The 25,392-nt window shown below is 46.8% G+C and overlaps 1 protein-coding gene across 1 annotated transcript; it reads left to right on the forward strand.

Annotated features, from left to right (window-relative positions):
- The first annotated feature begins 306 nt into the window (after positions 1-306).
- LOC124113361 (arrestin domain-containing protein 2-like) lies at positions 307-24,163 on the forward strand. Its single transcript, XM_046473658.2, has 7 exons — positions 307-1,153; positions 12,314-12,460; positions 17,545-17,768; positions 19,455-19,634; positions 20,336-20,515; positions 22,033-22,309; positions 23,440-24,163. The coding sequence occupies exons 1-7, from the start codon at positions 1,036-1,038 to the stop codon at positions 23,811-23,813; spliced, it is 1,500 nt and encodes a 499-aa protein (XP_046329614.2). The 5' UTR covers positions 307-1,035; the 3' UTR covers positions 23,814-24,163.
- The last annotated feature ends 1,229 nt before the right edge of the window (positions 24,164-25,392 follow it).

The following is a 25,392-nucleotide window of genomic DNA, read 5'->3' on the forward strand; positions in this document are numbered from 1 at the left end:
CTTAATTTTGGTGCCATCGTTGGTAGGAACTTCAAAGTTCAATCGTCTTTGTTCCAGGGATTCAGAAGGGGATTATTCCGTGATTCCGCACATCTAAATGAAAACATCCTGACGCCGGCCGCGGTCACTGCATAATGTTGTCGTTATCACTGTTTGCTTTAACAAACAAACATGCCCCACCGCCCACGCCGCGTAGCATTGGAAGCTAGTTGTCAGTCATTAACTTATTTCGATATGATCGCACCAGCTATCACTATTCCTCGCATAGTCGCCATCGTGGCTGATTGGTAGATGACCGCAGCTTAATTAAATGCCTCCTGTGCAGAACAGTGGAGTAGACTGAGTACTCGACTGTACCCGGGACAATGTCCCGATAGCGCTGTAACTCAGCGTCTATGCTACTCAAACCGATACAAAAGCATCAGTATTGATCCACTTGGGTAAACATATTTATAATTCCCGCCGGTGTCAAACTGGTGAATCTGTAGATCACTATAGAGGCAGCTGACTGACTTCACATCCTCGCTGGAGCTATCAGTACCGGGCGTTGGACGTTACTCGGTCCGGGACTGTAGCCCACCATGTTCCGTGGTGTGCGTCTGTGAGACTGTTCCGAATGTGCTTTATCGACGACCATTTGAATGTTTAACAATTTGCCAACGATTTAAGTAAGTTGGAATAGTTTTACTACGGCTGCTACGTGAGAGTCATTCGCATGAAACACGCGGGAAGGAACGGCTGTGGTAACTGCATTGGTCGAGGATAGAAGGACATTTTAACATGATATGTTGCTGTTGCTGAGGCGGTGACGCCGATGTTGTCAACGTTTCTGCGATGTGTCTTTGTCACGGGTACGACTAAACTGACGTATAATTGAAAGAACGTAAATTAATCTATTCCTATCAATAGATCAGAAATATTTCTCTTCGACATGGCCTTCGCATGGTGATTATATTAGCTACCTTGAGTGTAATGGTAGATACTCTGTGACGTCTCCGCCAAGTGTTGTTACTGTCGGCGCCAGGAAGCAGCATCATGGGCAAGTTACAGGAGTTCTGTATACGACTTGACAACTCGAGGACTGTGTACACGTCGGGGGAGGTGGTGTCGGGCGTGGTCGTCGTCACCATCAGCGAGCCCATGAAAATGAGAGGTATGTTCTTTGATGGGTTCCGAAGTTCTATCTGCATCCGACGTTACTTAATTTGAATAACAATTAATGTTTTAAATACGTATATCATGTGTATTAACTAAACCATTAATTTGTGTATGTTAGAATGTTTGAAACAAACTGTTTATACTATCATAAACAAATCATCACACCTTTGTCATTTCGATGTTCAGTGCGACACATGATCTTTTCTATAGAAAAGGGGTTGACAGCAACTGTTGTATCAACAGCACATCCATATGGGTACCGTGCGCTAATGGACCCTCGGCGCTAATGGCAACGCGCTTCCATCGCTATTACTATGTAATGTTACTGGAATATATATTTTAAAACTATTTATCAACTCAAATCCTGACTTGAAGTACCACTAGTCGCAGCAGCTGACTAAAATGTTTGATAATTTTTACATCAACAGCGGACCGGTGCTTGGTCTGTCCGACAATGGTTCTTTCTAATGGGCCTGTCACACACTACCGATGTACACATGTACCTCGCCGGGACTTAACGGAGCAATAAATTTAACAACGTTGTGAAAATCGGCGGAGCTCCGGCGAGAAAGCGCTTGAAAATTTAAAATCGACCGTAGCAATACCGATGTAGTACCGGCGTTCCCGTTGTTCTACCGTTGTAAGAGACGATGTGCTTCCGAATACCACTTTTCCTGTCACCTTAGTGTTACCGATGCGCCGCCGATGTTATACCGATGTATTGCCGTTGACCGGAGCTCAAGCGGAGTGATGTCGTTGCGGTGCCGATGTTATACCGATGTATCACCGTTGACCGGAGCTCTAGCGGAGTGATGTCGTTGCGGTGCCGATGTTATACCGATGTATCACCGTTGACCGGAGCTCTAGCGGCGTTATGTCGTTGCGGTGCCGATGTTATACCGATGTATCACACGTTGACCAGAGCTCTAGCGGCGTGATGTCGTTGCGGTGCCGATGTTATACCGATGTATCAACGTTGACCGGAGCTCTAGCGGAGTGATGTCGTTGCGGTGCCGATGTTGTACCGATGTTTCACCGTTGACCGGAGCTCTTGCGGAGTGATGTCGTTGCGGTGCCGATGTTATACCGATGTATCACCGTTGACAGGAGCTCTTGCGGAGTGATGTCGTTGCGGTGCCGATGTTATACCGATGTATCACCGTTGACCGGAGCTCTAGCGGAGTGATGTCGTTGCGGTGCCGATGTTATACCGATGTATCACCGTTGACCGGAGCTCTAGCGGCGTTATGTCGTTGCGGTGCCGATGTTATACCGATGTATCACACGTTGACCGGAGCTCTAGCGGCGTGATGTCGTTGCGGTGCCGATGTTATACCGATGTATCACCGTTGACCGGAGCTCTAGCGGAGTGATGTCGTTGCGGTGCCGATGTTGTACCGATGTTTCACCGTTGACCGGAGCTCTTGCGGAGTGATGTCGTTGCGGTGCCGATGTTATACCGATGTATCACCGTTGACCGGAGCTCTAGCGGAGTGATGTCGTTGCGGTGCCGATGTTATACCGATGTATCACCGTTGACCGGAGCTCTAGCGGAGTGATGTCGTTGCGGTGCCGATGTTATACCGATGTATCACCGTTGACCGGAGCTCTAGCGGAGTGATGTCGTTGCGGTGCCGATGTTATACCGATGTATCACACGTTGACCGGAGCTCTAGCGGCGTGATGTCGTTGCGGTGCCGATGTTATACCGATGTATCACCGTTGACCGGAGCTCTAGCGGAGTGATGTCGTTGCGGTGCCGATGTTGTACCGATGTTTCACCGTTGACCGGAGCTCTTGCGGAGTGATGTCGTTGCGGTGCCGATGTTATACCGATGTATCACCGTTGACCGGAGCTCTAGCGGAGTGATGTCGTTGCGGTGCCGATGTTGTACCGATGTTTCACCGTTGACCGGAGCTCTTGCGGAGTGATGTCGTTGCGGTGCCGATGTTATACCGATGTATCACCGTTGACCGGAGCTCTAGCGGAGTGATGTCGTTGCGGTGCCGATGTTATACCGATGTATCACCGTTGACCGGAGCTCTAGCGGCGTTATGTCGTTGCGGTGCCGATGTTATACCGATGTATCACACGTTGACCAGAGCTCTAGCGGCGTGATGTCGTTGCGGTGCCGATGTTATACCGATGTATCACCGTTGACCGGAGCTCTAGCGGAGTGATGTCGTTGCGGTGCCGATGTTGTACCGATGTTTCACCGTTGACCGGAGCTCTTGCGGAGTGATGTCGTTGCGGTGCCGATGTTATACCGATGTATCACCGTTGACCGGAGCTCTTGCGGAGTGATGTCGTTGCGGTGCCGATGTTATACCGATGTATCACCGTTGACCGGAGCTCTAGCGGAGTGATGTCGTTGCGGTGCCGATGTTATACCGATGTATCACCGTTGACCGGAGCTCTAGCGGCGTTATGTCGTTGCGGTGCCGATGTTATACCGATGTATCACACGTTGACCAGAGCTCTAGCGGCGTGATGTCGTTGCGGTGCCGATGTTATACCGATGTATCACCGTTGACCGGAGCTCTAGCGGAGTGATGTCGTTGCGGTGCCGATGTTGTACCGATGTTTCACCGTTGACCGGAGCTCTTGCGGAGTGATGTCGTTGCGGTGCCGATGTTATACCGATGTATCACCGTTGACCGGAGCTCTAGCGGAGTGATGTCGTTGCGGTGCCGATGTTATACCGATGTATCACCGTTGACCGGAGCTCTAGCGGAGTGATGTCGTTGCGGTGCCGATGTTGCACCGATGTATCACACGTTGACCGGAGCTCTTGCGGAGTGATGTCGTTGCGGTGCCGATGTTATACCGATGTATCACCGTTGACCGGAGCTCTAGCGGAGTGATGTCGTTGCGGTGCCGATGTTATACCGATGTTTCACCGTTGACCGGAGCTCTAGCGGAGTGATGTCGTTGCGGTGCCGATGTTATACCGATGTATCACCGTTGACCGGAGCTCTTGCGGAGTGATGTCGTTGCGGTGCCGATGTTATACCGATGTATCACCGTTGACCGGAGCTCTAGCGGCGTTATGTCGTTGCGGTGCCGATGTTATACCGATGTATCACACTTGACCGGAGCTCTAGCGGCGTTATGTCGTTGCGGTGCCGATGTTATACCGATGTATCACACGTTGACCAGAGCTCTAGCGGAGTGATGTCGTTGCGGTGCCGATGTTGTACCGATGTTTCACCGTTGACCGGAGCTCTTGCGGAGTGATGTCGTTGCGGTGCCGATGTTATACCGATGTATCACCGTTGACCGGAGCTCTTGCGGAGTGATGTCGTTGCGGTGCCGATGTTATACCGATGTATCACCGTTGACCGGAGCTCTAGCGGAGTGATGTCGTTGCGGTGCCGATGTTATACCGATGTATCACCGTTGACCGGAGCTCTAGCGGCGTTATGTCGTTGCGGTGCCGATGTTATACCGATGTATCACACGTTGACCAGAGCTCTAGCGGCGTGATGTCGTTGCTGTGCCGATGTTATACCGATGTATCACCGTTGACCGGAGCTCTAGCGGAGTGATGTCGTTGCGGTGCCGATGTTGTACCGATGTTTCACCGTTGACCGGAGCTCTTGCGGAGTGATGTCGTTGCGGTGCCGATGTTATACCGATGTATCACCGTTGACCGGAGCTCTTGCGGAGTGATGTCGTTGCGGTGCCGATGTTATACCGATGTATCACCGTTGACCGGAGCTCTAGCGGAGTGATGTCGTTGCGGTGCCGATGTTGTACCGATGTTTCACCGTTGACCGGAGCTCTTGCGGAGTGATGTCGTTGCGGTGCCGATGTTATACCGATGTATCACCGTTGACCGGAGCTCTAGCGGAGTGATGTCGTTGCGGTGCCGATGTTAAACCGATGTATCACCGTTGACCGGAGCTCTAGCGGAGTGATGTCGTTGCGGTGCCGATGTTATACCGATGTATCACCGTTGACCGGAGCTCTAGCGGAGTGATGTCGTTGCGGTGCCGATGTTATACCGATGTATCACCGTTGACCGGAGCTCTAGCGGAGTGATGTCGTTGCGGTGCCGATGTTATACCGATGTATCACCGTTGACTGGAGCTCTAGCGGCGTTATGTCGTTGCGGTGCCGATGTTATACCGATGTATCACCGTTGACCGGAGCTCTAGCGGCGTTATGTCGTTGCGGTGCCGATGTTATACCGATGTATCACACGTTGACCAGAGCTCTAGCGGCGTGATGTCGTTGCGGTGCCGATGTTATACCGATGTATCAACGTTGACCGGAGCTCTAGCGGAGTGATGTCGTTGCGGTGCCGATGTTGTACCGATGTTTCACCGTTGACCGGAGCTCTTGCGGAGTGATGTCGTTGCGGTGCCGATGTTATACCGATGTATCACCGTTGACCGGAGCTCTTGCGGAGTGATGTCGTTGCGGTGCCGATGTTATACCGATGTATCACCGTTGACCGGAGCTCTAGCGGAGTGATGTCGTTGCGGTGCCGATGTTATACCGATGTATCACCGTTGACCGGAGCTCTAGCGGCGTTATGTCGTTGCGATGCCGATGTTATACCGATGTATCACACGTTGACCAGAGCTCTAGCGGCGTGATGTCGTTGCTGTGCCGATGTTATACCGATGTATCACCGTTGACCGGAGCTCTAGCGGAGTGATGTCGTTGCGGTGCCGATGTTGTACCGATGTTTCACCGTTGACCGGAGCTCTTGCGGAGTGATGTCGTTGCGGTGCCGATGTTATACCGATGTATCACCGTTGACCGGAGCTCTTGCGGAGTGATGTCGTTGCGGTGCCGATGTTATACCGATGTATCACCGTTGACCGGAGCTCTAGCGGAGTGATGTCGTTGCGGTGCCGATGTTGTACCGATGTTTCACCGTTGACCGGAGCTCTTGCGGAGTGATGTCGTTGCGGTGCCGATGTTATACCGATGTATCACCGTTGACCGGAGCTCTAGCGGAGTGATGTCGTTGCGGTGCCGATGTTATACCGATGTATCACCGTTGACCGGAGCTCTAGCGGAGTGATGTCGTTGCGGTGCCGATGTTATACCGATGTATCACCGTTGACCGGAGCTCTAGCGGAGTGATGTCGTTGCGGTGCCGATGTTATACCGATGTATCACCGTTGACCGGAGCTCTAGCGGAGTGATGTCGTTGCGGTGCCGATGTTATACCGATGTATCACCGTTGACCGGAGCTCTAGCGGCGTTATGTCGTTGCGGTGCCGATGTTATACCGATGTATCACCGTTGACCGGAGCTCTAGCGGAGTGATGTCGTTGCGGTGCCGATGTTATACCGATGTATCACCGTTGACCGGAGCTCTAGCGGAGTGATGTCGTTGCGGTGCCGATGTTATACCGATGTATCACCGTTGACCGGAGCTCTAGCGGAGTGATGTCGTTGCGGTGCCGATGTTATACCGATGTATCACCGTTGACCGGAGCTCTAGCGGAGTGATGTCGTTGCGGTGCCGATGTTGTACCGATGTTTCACCGTTGACCGGAGCTCTTGCGGAGTGATGTCGTTGCGGTGCCGATGTTATACCGATGTATCACCGTTGACCGGAGCTCTTGCGGAGTGATGTCGTTGCGGTGCCGATGTTATACCGATGTATCACCGTTGACCGGAGCTCTAGCGGAGTGATGTCGTTGCGGTGCCGATGTTGTACCGATGTTTCACCGTTGACCGGAGCTCTTGCGGAGTGATGTCGTTGCGGTGCCGATGTTATACCGATGTATCACCGTTGACCGGAGCTCTAGCGGAGTGATGTCGTTGCGGTGCCGATGTTATACCGATGTATCACCGTTGACCGGAGCTCTAGCGGAGTGATGTCGTTGCGGTGCCGATGTTATACCGATGTATCACCGTTGACCGGAGCTCTAGCGGAGTGATGTCGTTGCGGTGCCGATGTTATACCGATGTATCACCGTTGACCGGAGCTCTAGCGGAGTGATGTCGTTGCGGTGCCGATGTTATACCGATGTATCACCGTTGACCGGAGCTCTAGCGGCGTTATGTCGTTGCGGTGCCGATGTTATACCGATGTATCACCGTTGACCGGAGCTCTAGCGGAGTGATGTCGTTGCGGTGCCGATGTTATACCGATGTATCACCGTTGACCGGAGCTCTAGCGGAGTGATGTCGTTGCGGTGCCGATGTTATACCGATGTATCACCGTTGACCGGAGCTCTAGCGGAGTGATGTCGTTGCGGTGCCGATGTTATACCGATGTATCACCGTTGACCGGAGCTCTAGCGGCGTTATGTCGTTGCGGTGCCGATGTTATACCGATGTATCACCGTTGACCGGAGCTCTAGCGGCGTTATGTCGTTGCGGTGCCGATGTTATACCGATGTATCACACGTTGACCAGAGCTCTAGCGGCGTGATGTCGTTGCGGTGCCGATGTTATACCGATGTATCAACGTTGACCGGAGCTCTAGCGGAGTGATGTCGTTGCGGTGCCGATGTTGTACCGATGTTTCACCGTTGACCGGAGCTCTTGCGGAGTGATGTCGTTGCGGTGCCGATGTTATACCGATGTATCACCGTTGACCGGAGCTCTTGCGGAGTGATGTCGTTGCGGTGCCGATGTTATACCGATGTATCACCGTTGACCGGAGCTCTAGCGGAGTGATGTCGTTGCGGTGCCGATGTTATACCGATGTATCACCGTTGACCGGAGCTCTAGCGGCGTTATGTCGTTGCGATGCCGATGTTATACCGATGTATCACACGTTGACCAGAGCTCTAGCGGCGTGATGTCGTTGCTGTGCCGATGTTATACCGATGTATCACCGTTGACCGGAGCTCTAGCGGAGTGATGTCGTTGCGGTGCCGATGTTGTACCGATGTTTCACCGTTGACCGGAGCTCTTGCGGAGTGATGTCGTTGCGGTGCCGATGTTATACCGATGTATCACCGTTGACCGGAGCTCTTGCGGAGTGATGTCGTTGCGGTGCCGATGTTATACCGATGTATCACCGTTGACCGGAGCTCTAGCGGAGTGATGTCGTTGCGGTGCCGATGTTGTACCGATGTTTCACCGTTGACCGGAGCTCTTGCGGAGTGATGTCGTTGCGGTGCCGATGTTATACCGATGTATCACCGTTGACCGGAGCTCTAGCGGAGTGATGTCGTTGCGGTGCCGATGTTATACCGATGTATCACCGTTGACCGGAGCTCTAGCGGAGTGATGTCGTTGCGGTGCCGATGTTATACCGATGTATCACCGTTGACCGGAGCTCTAGCGGAGTGATGTCGTTGCGGTGCCGATGTTATACCGATGTATCACCGTTGACCGGAGCTCTAGCGGAGTGATGTCGTTGCGGTGCCGATGTTATACCGATGTATCACCGTTGACCGGAGCTCTAGCGGCGTTATGTCGTTGCGGTGCCGATGTTATACCGATGTATCACCGTTGACCGGAGCTCTAGCGGAGTGATGTCGTTGCGGTGCCGATGTTATACCGATGTATCACCGTTGACCGGAGCTCTAGCGGCGTTATGTCGTTGCGGTGCCGATGTTATACCGATGTATCACCGTTGACCGGAGCTGTAGCGGCGTTATGTCGTTGTGGTGCCGATGTTATACCGATGTATCACCGTTGACTGGAGCTCTAGCGGAGTGATGTCGTTGCGGTGCCGATGCACTACCGGTGTGACGATGGAGCTCCGGTATCACATCGGCGGCGCATCGGTACTACTTCGGTGGTATTCGGTAGTACTACGGTATCACATCGGTACCAGTACGGGACACATTGAGGCCACCGGAGAGCCGCCGATCCATTACGGGACGCTACCGATGCTCTACCGACATTAACGAAGCCATACCGAATACGCCGTTGTACTGCCGTTGTAGTCCCGTTGCTCGCTCCGGCAGCGAAAAAACTACTACCGTCGCTTGCCGTCGCTAATTTTTTTGCCGATGTTCCGACGATGTCCTGAGGATGTACTACCGTTCTTAGCGATATGATACCGTTGCGCTGCCGTGCTAGTACCGATCCCCTAAAATCGCCAAATTTGTGCTCCGGTATAGCTCCGGCGACCCAAATCAGCTAGGTGTGACGTACAGGCCTTTAACTCATTCACTCAGCAATAGGCCCAGGACAAAGCGCTATTGATTTGTGAAAATGGCCTATTTGTAAACATTTATAAATCACTTGACTGTTAATAATGAAGATTACTCTTGCCCTTTAACTAGCAGTTATTCTAAATATGCTACTCAGAAGAAGTTAAAGTTGGTTGGTTGGTTGGTTGGTTGGTTGGTTGGTTGTTTAACGCCAAACTCAGCAATATTCTAGCTGTATGACGGCGGTCTGTAAATAATCCAGTCTGGACCAGACAATCCAGTGATTGATATCATGAGCATCGATCCATGCATTTGGGATCGATGACATGCATCAACCAAGTCAGCGAGCCTGACCAACCGATCCCGTTTGTCGCCTCTTACGACAAGCATAGTCGCCTTTTACGACAAGCATGGGTTGCTGAAGACCTATTCTACCAGTTAAAGAACACAGCCTTTCTTCATAGAGTAAATCTGTCATGAATCATTAACTGTACAGTCATTTAAGAAATTCGGGTGCTCTTTAACTTCTTTTGAGTAGTTTATTGAAAAAAAACCAAAACATTTCAATGTTTATCAACGCATCATGAACGTAAATATTTTAAGAAAATAATCTGTGGAACTGCTGATTATTTTGAGCATATATTGCCAAAAAATACTACACATTTGATCATATCAGCCACGATTCTGCAAACTGTAGTTATTGCAAAACATGTGCTTTAGTCGAGATCCATGGTGCGTCTGTGTAGGTAGCGTGTATAGCTTTTTGGCTGGAGCAAAGACATACTGGAGCCAAAACACACTGCACCCAAATACCCCCCCCCCCCCCTATCTACCCCCTCTCCCACGACCCAACCCCGCCACAATAAGCGTTGTTACAGACGTACCACCTGATCGCTGGGTTCTGAAAGGTAGCACCGATGCGGTAGGTCGCAAGCTGGAGCTTTGTACATTGGATGCCGTTTCCGAAAGCCAAAACGATAAAGTGATATAAAAGCTGGGTGTTAGGAGTGAGTCCTGGCAACGTTTTAATTGAGCACTACAGCCGATGTCACAGTTTGATTGAGCTTAAGTTGAAAATATGAAGTACCCTTTGCTCTCACACTGACTCATTAACTTTTAAAGAATTTCTTGATTATATTTCAAGCTGGATAGTACCATAGTGAATAACACCACTCAGATAAAAAAAAACACGTAGATTCATCGTCTAACAGAGAAATACAGTATACTACGTTTATAACGAACACGCTTATAACGAACTGATCGATATAACGAACTTATTTTTAGTCCCTGCCATTTGTTTCATATATGCTGTATGCATGCTTATAACAAACTACAGTTATAACGAACTAAAATTAGTGGTCCCTTTGAGTTCGTTTTAAGCGTAGTTTACTGTAGTTATGGTTTATGTGAATTATTGTCGGGCGAATGGTTGAAGTAGAAGTTTGTGCGTTAATCCATAGATTCACTATATAACAACATGAATCATTTATAGAATAAAAGCAAATCTACAAGCCCTGTTAACGCCAGCCCCCCGTGTTTAGTGTGTCACGCCAGTGTTTATCGAGTGTATTCTCAGGAGAACGCTATTAAGGTATTAAATCACCACTCTGTCACAATCTCAACACCACATAATTGCACGCCACCACACACCGGTATCAGCGGACATCAGGGAGCAATATAGCAGCATAATATATAAACCTTATCACAGATCAACTCAACAGAATAAAAAAAGACAATATTTAACAATTGTGTAGACATCTATTTCTATCCCATGTACTGTTTTCCCCTTGCCTGCGAATATATACAATATGGATTAGGAAGCTTCAGGTCATGGCGTTTAGTGGACCGGACTAAAACTTGATTGGACTTCTGATTCAGTTTCTCATCACTCATCAATTAAATAGATAGCGTCCTATATCCATGACATAAATACGAGTAAGATTTATTCCGATATCAGACTTTACTACTGAAAACATCCGATAGCAAACCCCTTATCGCTACTACACAAGTATAGGGCACTCAGCCAATAACACGTCTTCCGGTAATAACCAGCTCGTTGTGAACGTGTTCTGATTGACAGAATCTCGGATACCGTTTAAAGACTGACAAAAAACTGCCATGTGTGCCCAGGGTATAACGGCTTCTTTGCCCACAGAAAGAACTCTCTCTCTCTCTCTCTCTCTCTCTCTCTCTCTCTCTCTCTCTCTCTCTCTCTCTCTCTCTCTCTCTCTCTCTCTCCCTCTCTCTCTCTCTCTCTCTCTCTCCTCTCCCTCCCTCTCTCTCTCTCCCCTCTCTCTCTCTCCCTCTCTCTCTCCCTCTCTCTCTCCCTCTCTCTCTCTCTCTCTCTCTCTCTCTCTCTCTCTCTCTCTCTCTCTCTCTCTCTCTCTCTCGAGGTGTATATCATTTAAAACATGTAATTGTTCAAGACAGGTACCATTTAAAGCGTTTAGACGTCGCATTCAATATGCGAATACAGACAGACTGTTAATGATACAGATAGTAGTATGTATGAAGGTGGGGCTGTTTTCAAGGTGACTGTTAGTGATACAGATAGTAGTATGTATGAAGGTGGGGCTGTTTTCAAGGTGACTGTTAGTAATACAGATAGTAGTATGTATGAAGGTGGGGCTGTTTTCAAGGTAAGGTCGCCTTTGGCTATAGTCCTAAAACACTAGTACACAAATATAAGAATGTTGTTTCTAAATAAATCCTACATTATTATCTGGCATATATGTCCACTATGACATTTATTGTCTTCTTGTCTATTATGGGAATATGTCACGATGCCGATTGTGTCGGCTATTTACATACAAAGTACCAAGAAGCAGCTGTTATATTTCCAGGAAGGACTGTCCAAGTTAGTATTGGTCCACGCAGCATTAGGGTAGTATGTCTTCCAGACCCTAGAGAATAATCTAAAAAAGGGAATCCAACTCAAGTTCATTTGGATTATATTTTTATTTTGTAGATACATATTTTTTAACTCAGATAACTTTATTTCTGGGACTAATTGTTAGTCTATAGTAGTAGGTAACAAGTGTAAAAGAGACAAGAGCCCTCTACAATTCAGGGATACGAGTGACCTTTCAAGGGAAGGCAGGGGTCAACTGGAAGGAGACGGCCAATCAGGACGACGACGACAGTAAGAAGACCGTCGTGGTCCACTTCAACGCAGAGGAGATCTACATCAACCACAGGAAGCTGCTCTGGGGGGAAGGTAGGTACATCTAGGTTGAGAGGAAGATAAAACTAGATATATCACGGGGTAGATGCGTCTGTGATGGCAGGAGGATAAAACTAGATATATCACGGGGTATGTGCATCTTGGGTGAGAGGAAGTTAAAACTAGATATATCACGGGGTAGATGCGTCTGTGATGGCAGGAAGATAAAACTAGATATATCACGGGGTAGATGCGTCTGTGATGGCAGGAAGTTAAAACTAGATATATCACGGGGTAGGTGCGTCTGTGATGGCAGGAGGATAAAACTAGATATATCACGGGGTATGTGCGTCTGTGATGGCAGGAGGATAAAACTAGATATATCACGCCGGGGTAGGTGCGTCTGTGATGGCAGGAGGATAAAACTAGATATATCACGTGGTAGGTGCGTCTGTGATGGCAGGAGGATAAAACTAGATATATCACGTGGTAGGTGCGTCTGTGATGGCAGGAGGATAAAACTAGATATATCACGGGGTAGGTGCGTCTGTGATGGCAGGAGGATAAAACTAGATATATCACGGGGTAGGTGCGTCTGTGATGGCAGGAGGATAAAACTAGATATATCACGTGGTAGGTGCGTCTGTGATGGCAGGAGGATAAAACTAGATATATCACGCCGGGGTAGGTGCGTCTGTGATGGCAGGAGGATAAAACTAGATATATCACGGGGTAGGTGCGTCTGTGATGGCAGGAGGATAAAACTAGATATATCACGGGGTATGTGCATCTTGGGTGAGAGGAAGATAAAACTAGATATATCACGCCGGGGTAGGTGCGTCTGTGATGGCAGGAGGATAAAACTAGATATATCACGGGGTAGGTGCGTCTGTGATGGCAGGAGGATAAAACTAGATATATCACGGGGTAGGTGCGTCTGTGATGGCAGGAGGATAAAACTAGATATATCACGGGGTAGATGCGTCTGTGATGGCAGGAGGATAAAACTAGATATATCACGTGGTAGGTGCGTCTGTGATGGCAGGAGGATAAAACTAGATATATCACGGGGTAGGTGCGTCTGTGATGGCAGGAGGATAAAACTAGATATATCACGGGGTATGTGCATCTTGGGTGAGAGGAAGATAAAACTAGATATATCACGCCGGGGTAGGTGCGTCTGTGATGGCAGGAGGATAAAACTAGATATATCACGTGGTAGGTGCGTCTGTGATGGCAGGAGGATAAAACTAGATATATCACGGGGTAGGTGCGTCTGTGATGGCAGGAGGATAAAACTAGATATATCACGGGGTAGATGCGTCTGTGATGGCAGGAGGATAAAACTAGATATATCACGGGGTAGGTGCGTCTGTGATGGCAGGAGGATAAAACTAGATATATCACGGGGTAGATGCGTCTGTGATGGCAGGAGGATAAAACTAGATATATCACGGGGTAGGTGCGTGTGTGATGGCAGGAAGATAAAACTAGATATATCACGGGGTATGTGCATCTTGGGTGAGAGGAACATAAAACTAGATATATCACGTGGTAGGTGCGTCTGTGATGGCAGGAGGATAAAACTAGATATATCACGCCGGGGTAGGTGCGTCTGTGATGGCAGGAGGATAAAACTAGATATATCACGGGGTAGGTGCGTCTGTGATGGCAGGAGGATAAAACTAGATATATCACGCCGGGGTAGGTGCGTCTGTGATGGCAGGAGGATAAAACTAGATATATCACGGGGTATGTGCATCTTGGGTGAGAGGAAGATAAAACTAGATATATCACGGGGTAGGTGCGTCTGTGATGGCAGGAGGATAAAACTAGATATATCACGTGGTAGGTGCTTCTGTGATGGCAGGAGGATAAAACTAGATATATCACGCCGGGGTAGGTGCGTCTGTGATGGCAGGAGGATAAAACTAGATATATCACGGGGTAGGTGCGTCTGTGATGGCAGGAGGATAAAACTAGATATATCACGGGGTAGGTGCGTCTGTGATGGCAGGAGGATAAAACTAGATATATCACGGGGTAGGTGCTTCTGTGATGGCAGGAGGATAAAACTAGATATATCACGGGGTAGATGCGTCTGTGATGGCAGGAGGATAAAACTAGATATATCACGGGGTAGATGCGTCTGTGATGGCAGGAGGATAAAACTAGATATATCACGGGGTATGTGCATCTTGGGTGAGAGGAAGATAAAACTAGATATATCACGGGTAGGTGCATCTATGATGGGAAGAAGATAAAACTAGATATATCACGGGGTAGATGCGTCTGTGATGACAGGAGGATAAAACTAGATATATCACGGGGTAGGTGCATCTTGGGTGAGAGGAAGTTAAAACTAGATATATCACGGGGTAGATGCGTCTTGGGTGAGAGGAAGATAAAACTAGATATATCACGGGGTAGGTGCGTCTGTGATGACAGGAGGATAAAACTAGATATATCACGGGGTAGGTGCATCTTGGGTGAGAGGAAGATAAAACTAGATATATCACGGGGTAGGTGCGTCTGTGATGGCAGGAGGATAAAACTAGATATATCACGGGGTAGATGCGTCTGTGATGGCAGGAGGATAAAACTAGATATATCACGGGGTATGTGCATCTTGGGTGAGAGGAAGATAAAACTAGACATATCACGGGTAGGTGCATCTATGATGGGAAGAAGACAAAACTAGACATATCACAGCGCTAGGGTATGTACATCTGTAAGAGGGGAAATCTAGATACAGTGTATATCACGGGGTATGTGCATCTGGGGTGAGAGGAAGATAAAACTAGATATATCACGGGTAGGTGCATCTATGATTGGAAGAAGACAAAACTAGACATATCACAGCGCTAGGGTATGTACATCTGTAAGAGGGGAAATCTAGATACAGTGTATATCACGGGGTATGTGCATCTGGGGTGAGAGGAAGATAAAACTAGATATATCACGGGAAATGTACATCTTTCATGGGTGGAAGATAAAGCTAGTTATATCATCAATGGTGAGCGGATAGTAATACTAGATAGGGGCACAAACATATGTGATGGGAATAAGATATAACTAGATACATTACGGGGTAGGTACATCTGTGTAGAAGGAAGATGAACCAAGATATATCACAGGGCAGGCACATCTGTGATGAGAAGAAGATAAACCTAGATATATCACGGGGTAGGTACATCTGTGTAGAAGGAAGATGAACCTAGATATATCACAGGGCAGGCACATCTGTGATGAGAAGAAGATAAACCTAGATATATCACGGGGTAGGTACATCTGTGAAGAAGGAAGATAAACCTAGATATATCACAGGGCAGGCACATCTGTGATGAGAAGAAGATAAACCTAGATATATCACGGGGTAGGTACATCTGTGTAGAAGGAAGATGAACCTAGATATATCACAGGGCAGGCACATCTGTGATGAGAAGAAGATAAACCTAGATATATCACGGGGTAGGTACATCTGTGAAGAAGGAAGATAAACCTAGATATATCACAGGGCAGGCACATCTGTGATGAGAAGAAGATAAACCTAGATATATCACGGGGTAGGTACATCTGTGTAGAAGGAAGATAAACCTAGATATATCACAGGGTAGGTACATCTGTGATGGGGAGAAGATAAACCTAGATATATCACAGGGCAGGCACATCTGTGATGGGAAGAAGATAAACCTAGATATATCACAGGGAAGGCACATCTGTGATGGGAAGAAGATAAACCTAGATATATCACAGGGCAGGCACATCTGTGATGGGAAGAAGATATAACTAGATATATCACAGGGCAGGCACATCTGTGATGGGAAGAAGATAAACCTAGATATATCACAGGGTAGGTACATCTGTGATGGGGAGAAGATATAACTAGATATATCACAGGGCAGGCACATCTGTGATGGGAAGAAGATAAACCTAGATATATCACAGGGTAGGTACATCTGTGATGGGAAGAAGATATAACTAGATATATCACAGGGCAGGCACATCTGTGATGGGAAGAAGATATAACTAGATATATCACAGGGCAGGCACATCTGTGATGGGAAGAAGATAAACCTAGATATATCACGGGGTAGGTACATCTGTGATGGGAAGAAGATATAACTAGATATATCACGGGCAGGCACATCTGTGATGGGAAGAAGATAAACCTAGATATAATACGGGGTAGGTACATCTGTGATGGGAAGAAGATAAACCTAGATATATCACAGGGCAGGCACATCTATGTAGAAGGAAGATAAACCTAGATATATCACGGGGTAGGTACATCTGTGATGGGAAGAAGATATAACTAGATATATCACAGGGCAGGCACATCTGTGTAGAAGGAAGATAAACCTAGATATATCACAGGGCAGGCACATCTGTGATGGGAAGAAGATAAACCTAGATATATCACAGGGCAGGCACATCTGTGATGGGAAGAAGATAAACCTAGATATATCACAGGGCAGGCACATCTGTGATGGGAAGAAGATATAACTAGATATATCACAGGGCAGGCACATCTGTATAGGAGGAAGATAAACCTACATATATCACAGGGCAGGCACATCTGTGATGGGAAGAAGATATAACTAGATATATCACAGGGCAGGCACATCTGTGTAGAAGGAAGATAAACCTAGATATATCACAGGGCAGGCACATCTGTGATGGGAAGAAGATAAACCTAGATATATCACAGGGCAGGCACATCTGTGATGGGAAGAAGATAAACCTAGATATATCACAGGGCAGGCACATCTGTGATGGGAAGAAGATATAACTAGATATATCACAGGGCAGGCACATCTGTATAGGAGGAAGATAAACCTACATATATCACAGGGCAGGCACATCTGTGATGGGAAGAAGATATAACTAGATACATCACGGGGTACATCAATGATGAGAGGATGATGATACTAGATAGATACGGGACAGGTACATATGTGATGGAAAGAACATATAACTATATGTATAGGACGGGGCAGGTACATCTGTGATGTGATGTGATGACGTCATTAGCCGGAGCAGTGTGTATTCTAGCAGATATGATACAGCCGTGGGGAGACACATACATTCATTGCTTGTGTGACAGCAGCCATCAAATGGTCACTCGTCCATTCCAGATTCTGACAAGGACTTCTCGGCACATCTCCCCGCCGGACATTACGAGTTCCCGTTCAGTGTCCCCCTTCCTAAAAACCTCCCATGTTCCTTTGAGGGAGATCATGGCTGCGTCAACTACAAGGTCAAGGCCACAATAGACAAGCCGTGGAAGAGAGACCACAACGTCAAGATATTCTTCACCGTCCTCGGCATGTACGACCTCAACGACGACCCCCACGCCAGCGTCAGTAATCACGTTTATCCTTACTCTCACTAATCACCAAATTTGTACTCCATGGTGTTTAATGCCATCAATGCTCGCTCGATAAATGCAGCTACGAATCCACGGCGTTTAATAACTTGACTTCTAAGTTTTTAATCTTAACCAATATAAAATTAAAACGTCAACGTTGAAAAAGAACCTGCCGAAAAAAGATAACAAGGGCTGTAAAAATCAAATAGCGATGAAAATTATATGAAGAGATCACTGACAAACAAGAGATAGCGAAAAGGGTAAGCGTGTCCAGTGATGCTTGTCTCAGGTACGACTTCCGGTTCCGGTAATGGCTAGCTTTTGGGGGTTATCACGTGTCACGGAAACACATAGAATGCCATATATGGGCCCAACCTGCTATAGAGAGACACTAACTCCAGTAATCTGTATGGTGGTGTGATAACATGACGTTAACCTACTCATGCCTCGGCCAGGCGACATACATTTCTTTATTCAGCCATGGCATATGTGTTTGTTAAGTCTGTTTTACACCGGGTTTAGCAATACACAAGCAATATCCGTCGTCCTCACGGAAGGCGTGCCGACCACCGCTTTAACCAATGAGTTAGCCCGGCCCCGGTACTAATTCATTGGACCCCTGAAGAGTCCGGGGTAGAATAGGTCTTCAGCAACCTATACTTGCCGTAAAAAGGCGACTATGCTTGTCGTAAAAGGCGACTTACGGGATCGGGTGGTCAGGCTTGCTGACTTGGTTGATACATGTCATCGACCCCAATTACGTAGATCGATGCTCATGATGTCAATCACTGGATTGTCTGGTCCAGATTCGATTATTTTACAGACCGCCGTCATATAGCTGGAATATTGCTGGGTGCGGCGTTAAACAACAAGCAAACAAACAAAACAAAAAAACTAATTCATTGAATCATGCAGATACATTCCATCTTCCCGAGCCAAGGGACTTAACTGGCTGTAAAAATCCAGTTTCAACTGGACTGTTATAGTCAGTTAACTACCTTGCCTCGGGAAGATGGTTAAATTCACACTGTTTGAGAGCCAACGTTTGGAGAAAAATTATTTCCAATATTGACAGTATTTAACATCGAAACACCGCATCCACAACACAAACATAAATAGAGAATCGCATCCGAGTGTAAAAATCGATAAAAGTTAAAAACTCCGAGGCTACCCGAGGATTTTAACCTTTTTTCAACGAATGTTGATATGTTTATATCAAAAGATACGAGGTAAAGATTCTATTAAGTATCTAAAATCAAGTTTTTTCAATTTGTAAACAATAGTCTTTAGTGTAAAACGTACAGATAACCAGCTTCAGTGTCAGAGAGATTTCATTGTCATGGTAATCAATGACATCACAATATTCTGCAAAGCATTATGATGCAATCTCATTGTAGTAGGGGGATCGGGTAGCCTTGTGGTCAAAGCGTTCGCTCGTCACGCCAAAGACCCGGGTTCAATTCCCGACATGGGTACAATGTATGAAGCCCATTTCTGGTGTCCCCCGCCATGATATTGCTGGACTATTGCTAAAAGAGGCGTAAAACCATACTCACTCACTCACTCATTGTAGTGATATCTCCTAGTGGATATCGCTTGATCTCACCCAGATGATATCTCCTGTAGAACACAGTTTTGGTTTCAAGTCCTTCTAAGCACATATCTACCAACTTGCAGGAGCCCATCGTTCACACTGCGGAACAGACGGTGTGTTGCGGGTGCTGCAGGGCCGGCTACTTCTCGCTCAACTACCACATCGACCGCCGCGGCTTCGTCCCCGGAGAGGAGATCCCCCTCACAGTGGAGGTGAAGAACAAGTCGAACAGCAGACTCCTGTCAGAGGTCAAGTTCAAAATGGTTTGTACTATGACCGCCAGTATGATTAATAGTGTAAGTGAATAGTATTGATACGACTCGCTGTGTTATCCACTCTACCCTACTGCCCTTTGCGATAGCGCTATCCAGCATCTTGAGCGTCTTCAGCGTTGTGTAAGTAACAGGTTTATGATTTTGCGCTCTAAGGCTCCTAAAACTACTTAATGTGCTAGTATACGCTCAAGTATAATCTTCTTTATATAGGAATTACGCTGGCTCCTTCAAGGGCTCACAAGGTCGTATATGGGGTCGTCTGGTGGTTAAGGCGTTCGCTCATCACGCCGAAGACCCGGTTCGATACCCTACATAGGTATTCAATGTTTGAAGCCAGAGACCGTATGGTCTCTGATGAAGCCCATTTCTGGTGTCCCCCGACGTGATATTGCTATAATATTGCTAAAAGCGGCGTAAAACTATACTCACTCACTAACTGAGTCATACATACGTACAATTTGACGTCACCAAAATGATTCTGACTGTTTTCGTATACACTGAAACCCCGTCCACATTAACGATAAGTGGTTGTGTGGCGACGTTCCAGTGGTTGTCATATATATAATGTGAATATATACTTGTACAATGGGCCGGTGTCCCCATTACCGAATAAACAATACAATACAGTTGTCCGGATAGCGGGGTGTCCGTGTACGACAGTGTACTGCACATAAACTGCGTGTTGCTAGGTGACGACGTATTTCGCCCACGATGACTCCAAGAAACAGGAGGAAGAACTGGACAGGTTCGACATGGACCCGGTGACCGCCCACAGCTCGGGGGTGCTGAAGACCACGGTAGACATCCCACCTACACCACCCTCTCATCTCATGGGCTGCAACATCATCGACGTGGACTACATCATCAGGGTACGGTCGTTTGTAGACTAGCAAGTCAGAGCTGTAATGCCGAAGGTGGCTGAGGGGTTGCAGAAGCAGCATCTCCTCTACAATATATTTTTCTGATGCTGATTGAAATAAATTAATACATATAATACACAGTGATGGTGCATAACTACAGAAGCAGTGAAAGTGGTAACAGTGGTCGTTGTGGTAGTAGTAGTAGTAATAATAATAATAATAATAATAATAGTGGCAGTAATAGTGGTAGTAGTAGCAGTAATAGTAGCAGTAGTAGTAGTAGTAGTAGTTGTAATAACGGTAGTAAAAGTAGCAGCAATAATAGTAGGAGCAGTAATAGTAGCAGCAGCAGTAGTAGCAGTAGTAATAGCAGCAGTAATAGTAGCAGTAGTAGTAACAGTAGTAATATTAGTAGCAGTAATAGTAGCAGTAATAGTAGCAGTAGTAGTAGTAGCTTTGATAGCAGTAGTAATAGTAGTAGCAGTAGTAATATTAGTAGCAGTAATAGTAGCAGTAGTAGTAGTAGCAGTAATAGTAGCAGTAATGTAATAGTAGCAGTAGAAATGATGTAGTAGTAGTAGTAGTAGTAGTAGTAGTAGTAGTAGTAGTAGTAGTAGTAGTAGCATTGACGGGATGCATGAACCGCCGTTCCCAGGTTCCCAAGTAGTCTCCTCTTTGGGTGCTGGGGATCTAACCTGACCCGGGTAAGAATAGGTCCCCAACATTCTATGCTGTGATGGACTTAATGGATCGGGTGGCCGGTGACACAGTTAATGGCTTGTCATCCTACCCCGATGGCGTGGGTCGTTGCACTCAATATCAATCACTGGATTGTCTGGTCCCGACTCGATTATTTACAGGCCGCCGTCATACAGCTGGAACATTGCTGATTGCGGCGTTAAATAACAAGTGGTAAGCGTACAATAGTAAAATACGTAGTGCCTCACAGAAGGAATATGGAAACGCAATAAGGATGTAAAGGAATTATATACTATGCAAAAACGGTAGGGGGGGATTTTGTTTTGAGGTGAAACTACAGAAAAATACACACACAAAAATGTCTGGCAATGAAGAAAGTGATTTATATGGCAAGAATATTTCAGAGGAAATCAAGCTCCGAAACACAGCATGGTGACAGTCTCTAGTATTTCATAGTTGGACATACAAAGCATAACATTCACAAGGCCTTCTACCAATATGTTTCTGCCTTACAATATCCCATCTTTGATCTCTTGAAATGTAATAACAAATGTTTCAGGGTTGTGATTCACTTGCAAAAAGAAAGAATATCAACGATATCTACTATAACCATAACAGTACTGTATTGGGATACGAATCGTATCACAACCATAGCATCGGGATATGTATCGTATCGCGACCCCACCGTATCGTTACACCCCTACCTTTTTGTTATAGTATATGTATCAGCTTTGAATGAATTATTTTAGTGTTGTCTTATACTGTGTTCTCTACTCAAATTACAACAGATTATTTATCATTGTCTATTGTCTTATTGCCTTCTATAGTTGAAAATAGTCCCTGACGGCTGCAACTGTGACAGCATCGAGTTCCACGACGAGATCCTCATCGGCACAATCCCACTACGACACGTGGTGGTCCGGATGTTGGGTGGAGAAGGATTATTCAACCTTACTGGTGGCCGGGAGCAAAACGATATCCCCTCACCGGGCGCCACGCCCTTTCCATGTAACGGCACATCGGGGCCGGGAGCCACGCCCATCCAGGACCCAGGTTCTCTAACTGTGCCAGCAGCAACATCGAGTCTCGCCAGCATAGCAATGCGTAAGACCCATCTTCATGTCTGGAGCACATGATGAGTGTGAAAAATGAATGAGTGTTAGTGTTAAAACCTCTCCCAACACTACGTCACTTATCTCATGGCGCGACAGCGTCAGAGGAAAACCCTAAGTGAAGAGTGCAGGCGTTAACTATTTGGGGGGAAATCCAAGAGTTCTAACAAAATGTCACATTCGGAAAGAATTTTGGATTCGAACACACGACCAATGGTGAACATTTGTGACCAACTTGTGTTATTCCGATCCAAGCCCATCTTTCCGAGGCAAGAGAGTTAACTGACTATAAAAGTCCAGTTTCCACCCTTACCGAACTAGGCTGGTATTATGGAGTTAGATTTTGGCTGGACTGACGAGTCTATGCAAAGTCCAATCAAAATCGCGCACTGAAATCAAAATCCGGTTCGTAAACTGAAATGCAGATTTCGGTCGATTGCAGGGTTTGCAAAGCATGTACACCGCCAACTCGTTGTCAACAGATATTTTCCAAATCTTTTCATGTTTTTAATCAATGTGCTCACGTGATTTGATGAACTTCGCGATGCCAGACCCGTTTTATCACATTATAGACCTTGATTATCGATCAGATCGTCTTGACTGTAAGCCGCCATTTTGTTTGAAGCAAAAGCAAGTGATACGAGAGGTGGAATCTGATTGGTCCATAGGAGAGGCATAGAAGGGACATAACTCGTAATAGCCACTGGTGTCGCTACGATCGAGCCCAGGAATTCCAGCCTAGTTTGGCAAGGGTGGAAGCTGGACTTTTAAAGTCAGTTAACGCTCTTGCCTCGGGAAGATGATCCAAGCCTTGTAATTTACGGGAAAAGGCGAGGGGAAAGAATGGGGACGTTACGGTAAGATGACGTGACGCTACTTGACGAAGATTCGAATGGTATGCTTCCCGAAGCAGGACGAGATCCTGCAATGTGAAGTGGAATGCATGATACGCGTCTTGTTCATTTCGTAGTAAATGCTAAATGTGTTAAAAAGGTTAGTTAAAAAGATTACATTTAAACGTATACGTCTTATACTAACGCTGACACATAACGTCAAAGGGGAGATAATTACAATTGATACAGATATATTTTTATAAACATTATTTTTCTGTTTACAACGCAGCACCCCCTGTGTATGCTAAATGCGTCCACATCAAGGGTAGCAAGCTTGATGACGACGACGTAGCGACGTCGGGAGACGCCTTCACGCCTCAGTACACGTTCTACAACTGGAAGCAGCTGATGGCACGGATGAAGGAGCAGGCGCATCATCCACCACGTGACCAGATGATGGAGAGGGACGAGACAGACGGCAATGTCAACACTCAGGTCGTTATTGAAAACGGCGCAACACCGGAACCGGAACAGCCTAAGGATTCTGGGACTACAGAAAGTGACGTAAATGTTACACTCAACGCGAGACAAGGCACAAACATGACCGTGAGGTTTGACACTAGTGTCAATGAACTACACGCAGATGACGATGGGAGAGTATAGGGTGGACACGTTAAGTCTTCCCTGTGACCTAAAGATGAGGATGAAAACGACTGAGTAAAAAACGCTCCCCAGTCAACTACCTTAACAATCATAGTCCAGTGATTGTGGTCGTACAACATGAAGGTCAACACGGTTGAGTTTATTTCTATTCTCATCGGACAGCATGCAATATCATGTTATCAGCAGCTGGTTATGTGTCACAGTTACCCAACGTACGCAACACTTTGTAATGAAACCAACACACCCAACCTCCATTCCCACCACCACCACCCCAGTAAATTACAAGCTTGCATTCGGAGCTCACAGGAACTGTGAAGATCTGTGAAGATCCGGGGTAAAATCGGTTTTCAGTTGCCCAGGCTACTATGCTTGTCGTAAGAGGCGACTAACGTCAGACTCGTTGGCTTGGTTGGTGCATGTCACCGTATCCCAATTTCGTGGATCGATACTCATGATGTCAATAACTGGATTTTCTGGTCCAGACTCGATTATTTACAGACCGCCGTCATATAGCTGGAATATTGCTAAGTGCGGAGTTAAACAATATACAAACAAAACTCGTATAGTTCTTCAACAATGTAACGACAATGACAATGATTATGTCGGAACAGTGTTGTTTTCAAAAAAGCTTTTTGGCGAGCCTAAACACAAATGGATTGCATTATAGCGGCCAAAACCAAGTAAACCAACATCTTCCTTGCCTCTCTATTTCTTGGAAGTTGACCTACCATTCAGGATCAGAATTGGCCCTCAGTACCTCATGTTTGAGGTGACATACTTCTAAAATGGGTATTCGGTGGTCAGGCTTGGCTGATTGTGTGTCATTGCACCCCGACTCCACGGGGCGTTGGTCATGCTATACACCACAGGCCCAGACTCGACTAAATACAGGCCGCCGTCACATTGGGGACAACGACGGCATCATAAAACCACAAACAAATGTGGCTTCCGCAGTATGTGCTGCTCATTGCCTTGTGGCTCAGATATGAGTTGAGGTGAAATGGGGTTTAACGTCGCGTCCAAGATTATTGCACTTATATAGCGACGTGCATGCACGTGTGTGTGTGTGTGTGTGTGTGTGTGTGTGTGCTTGTACTAGACCGGACTGATGCCGATTTATAGTGCTAGCTCACTGAGATACCATGCCGAAGTTTAACATGAATACCCTACTCAGACACAGTATACTGACTCCGAGACGACCAGTCCTTGTTTTAGCCCCTTAATGCCGAGCGCCAGACAGGGTAACAACAAGTTCCATCTTTTAACGTCTTTTGGTATGTGGCGGTCGGGGATCGAACTCCGGATCTTCCGCTCTCCGGGCGGACGCTCTACCACTAGACCACGGAGGCGGTCTTGTGGCTCAGAGGGGCAGTACTGCATGGACACGCAACTGGCAGTTTAATGACAGTACTCATTTTATCTTACTTGTTATTGTGAATCGTCAATACATTTGAAACCACACACTATCTACGGGTCCTTTATTAGTGTTAATAACAGATTTGCTCCTGTCATGGTGGAAGAACCTTCTTATGCAATGAACAATATGGCAATGTTTCTGAAATTTGTAATCTATACCTTT

This window comes from Haliotis rufescens, unplaced genomic scaffold (assembly GCF_023055435.1).
Source record: "Haliotis rufescens isolate VD_foot unplaced genomic scaffold, xgHalRufe1.0.p SCAF_1, whole genome shotgun sequence".
Lineage (NCBI taxonomy): Eukaryota > Metazoa > Mollusca > Gastropoda > Lepetellida > Haliotidae > Haliotis > Haliotis rufescens.

Bases quoted from the DNA above. Each gene is read 5' to 3' on its own strand.
- LOC124113361 (XM_046473658.2), top strand. From the start codon at position 1,036: ATGGGCAAGTTACAGGAGTTCTGTATACGACTTGACAACTCGAGGACT. The intron at 12,461-17,544 runs GTAGGTACATCT...CGTCCATTCCAG, and splicing joins GAAGCTGCTCTGGGGGGAAG to ATTCTGACAAGGACTTCTCG. The intron at 20,516-22,032 runs GTACGGTCGTTT...TGCCTTCTATAG, and splicing joins ACGTGGACTACATCATCAGG to TTGAAAATAGTCCCTGACGG.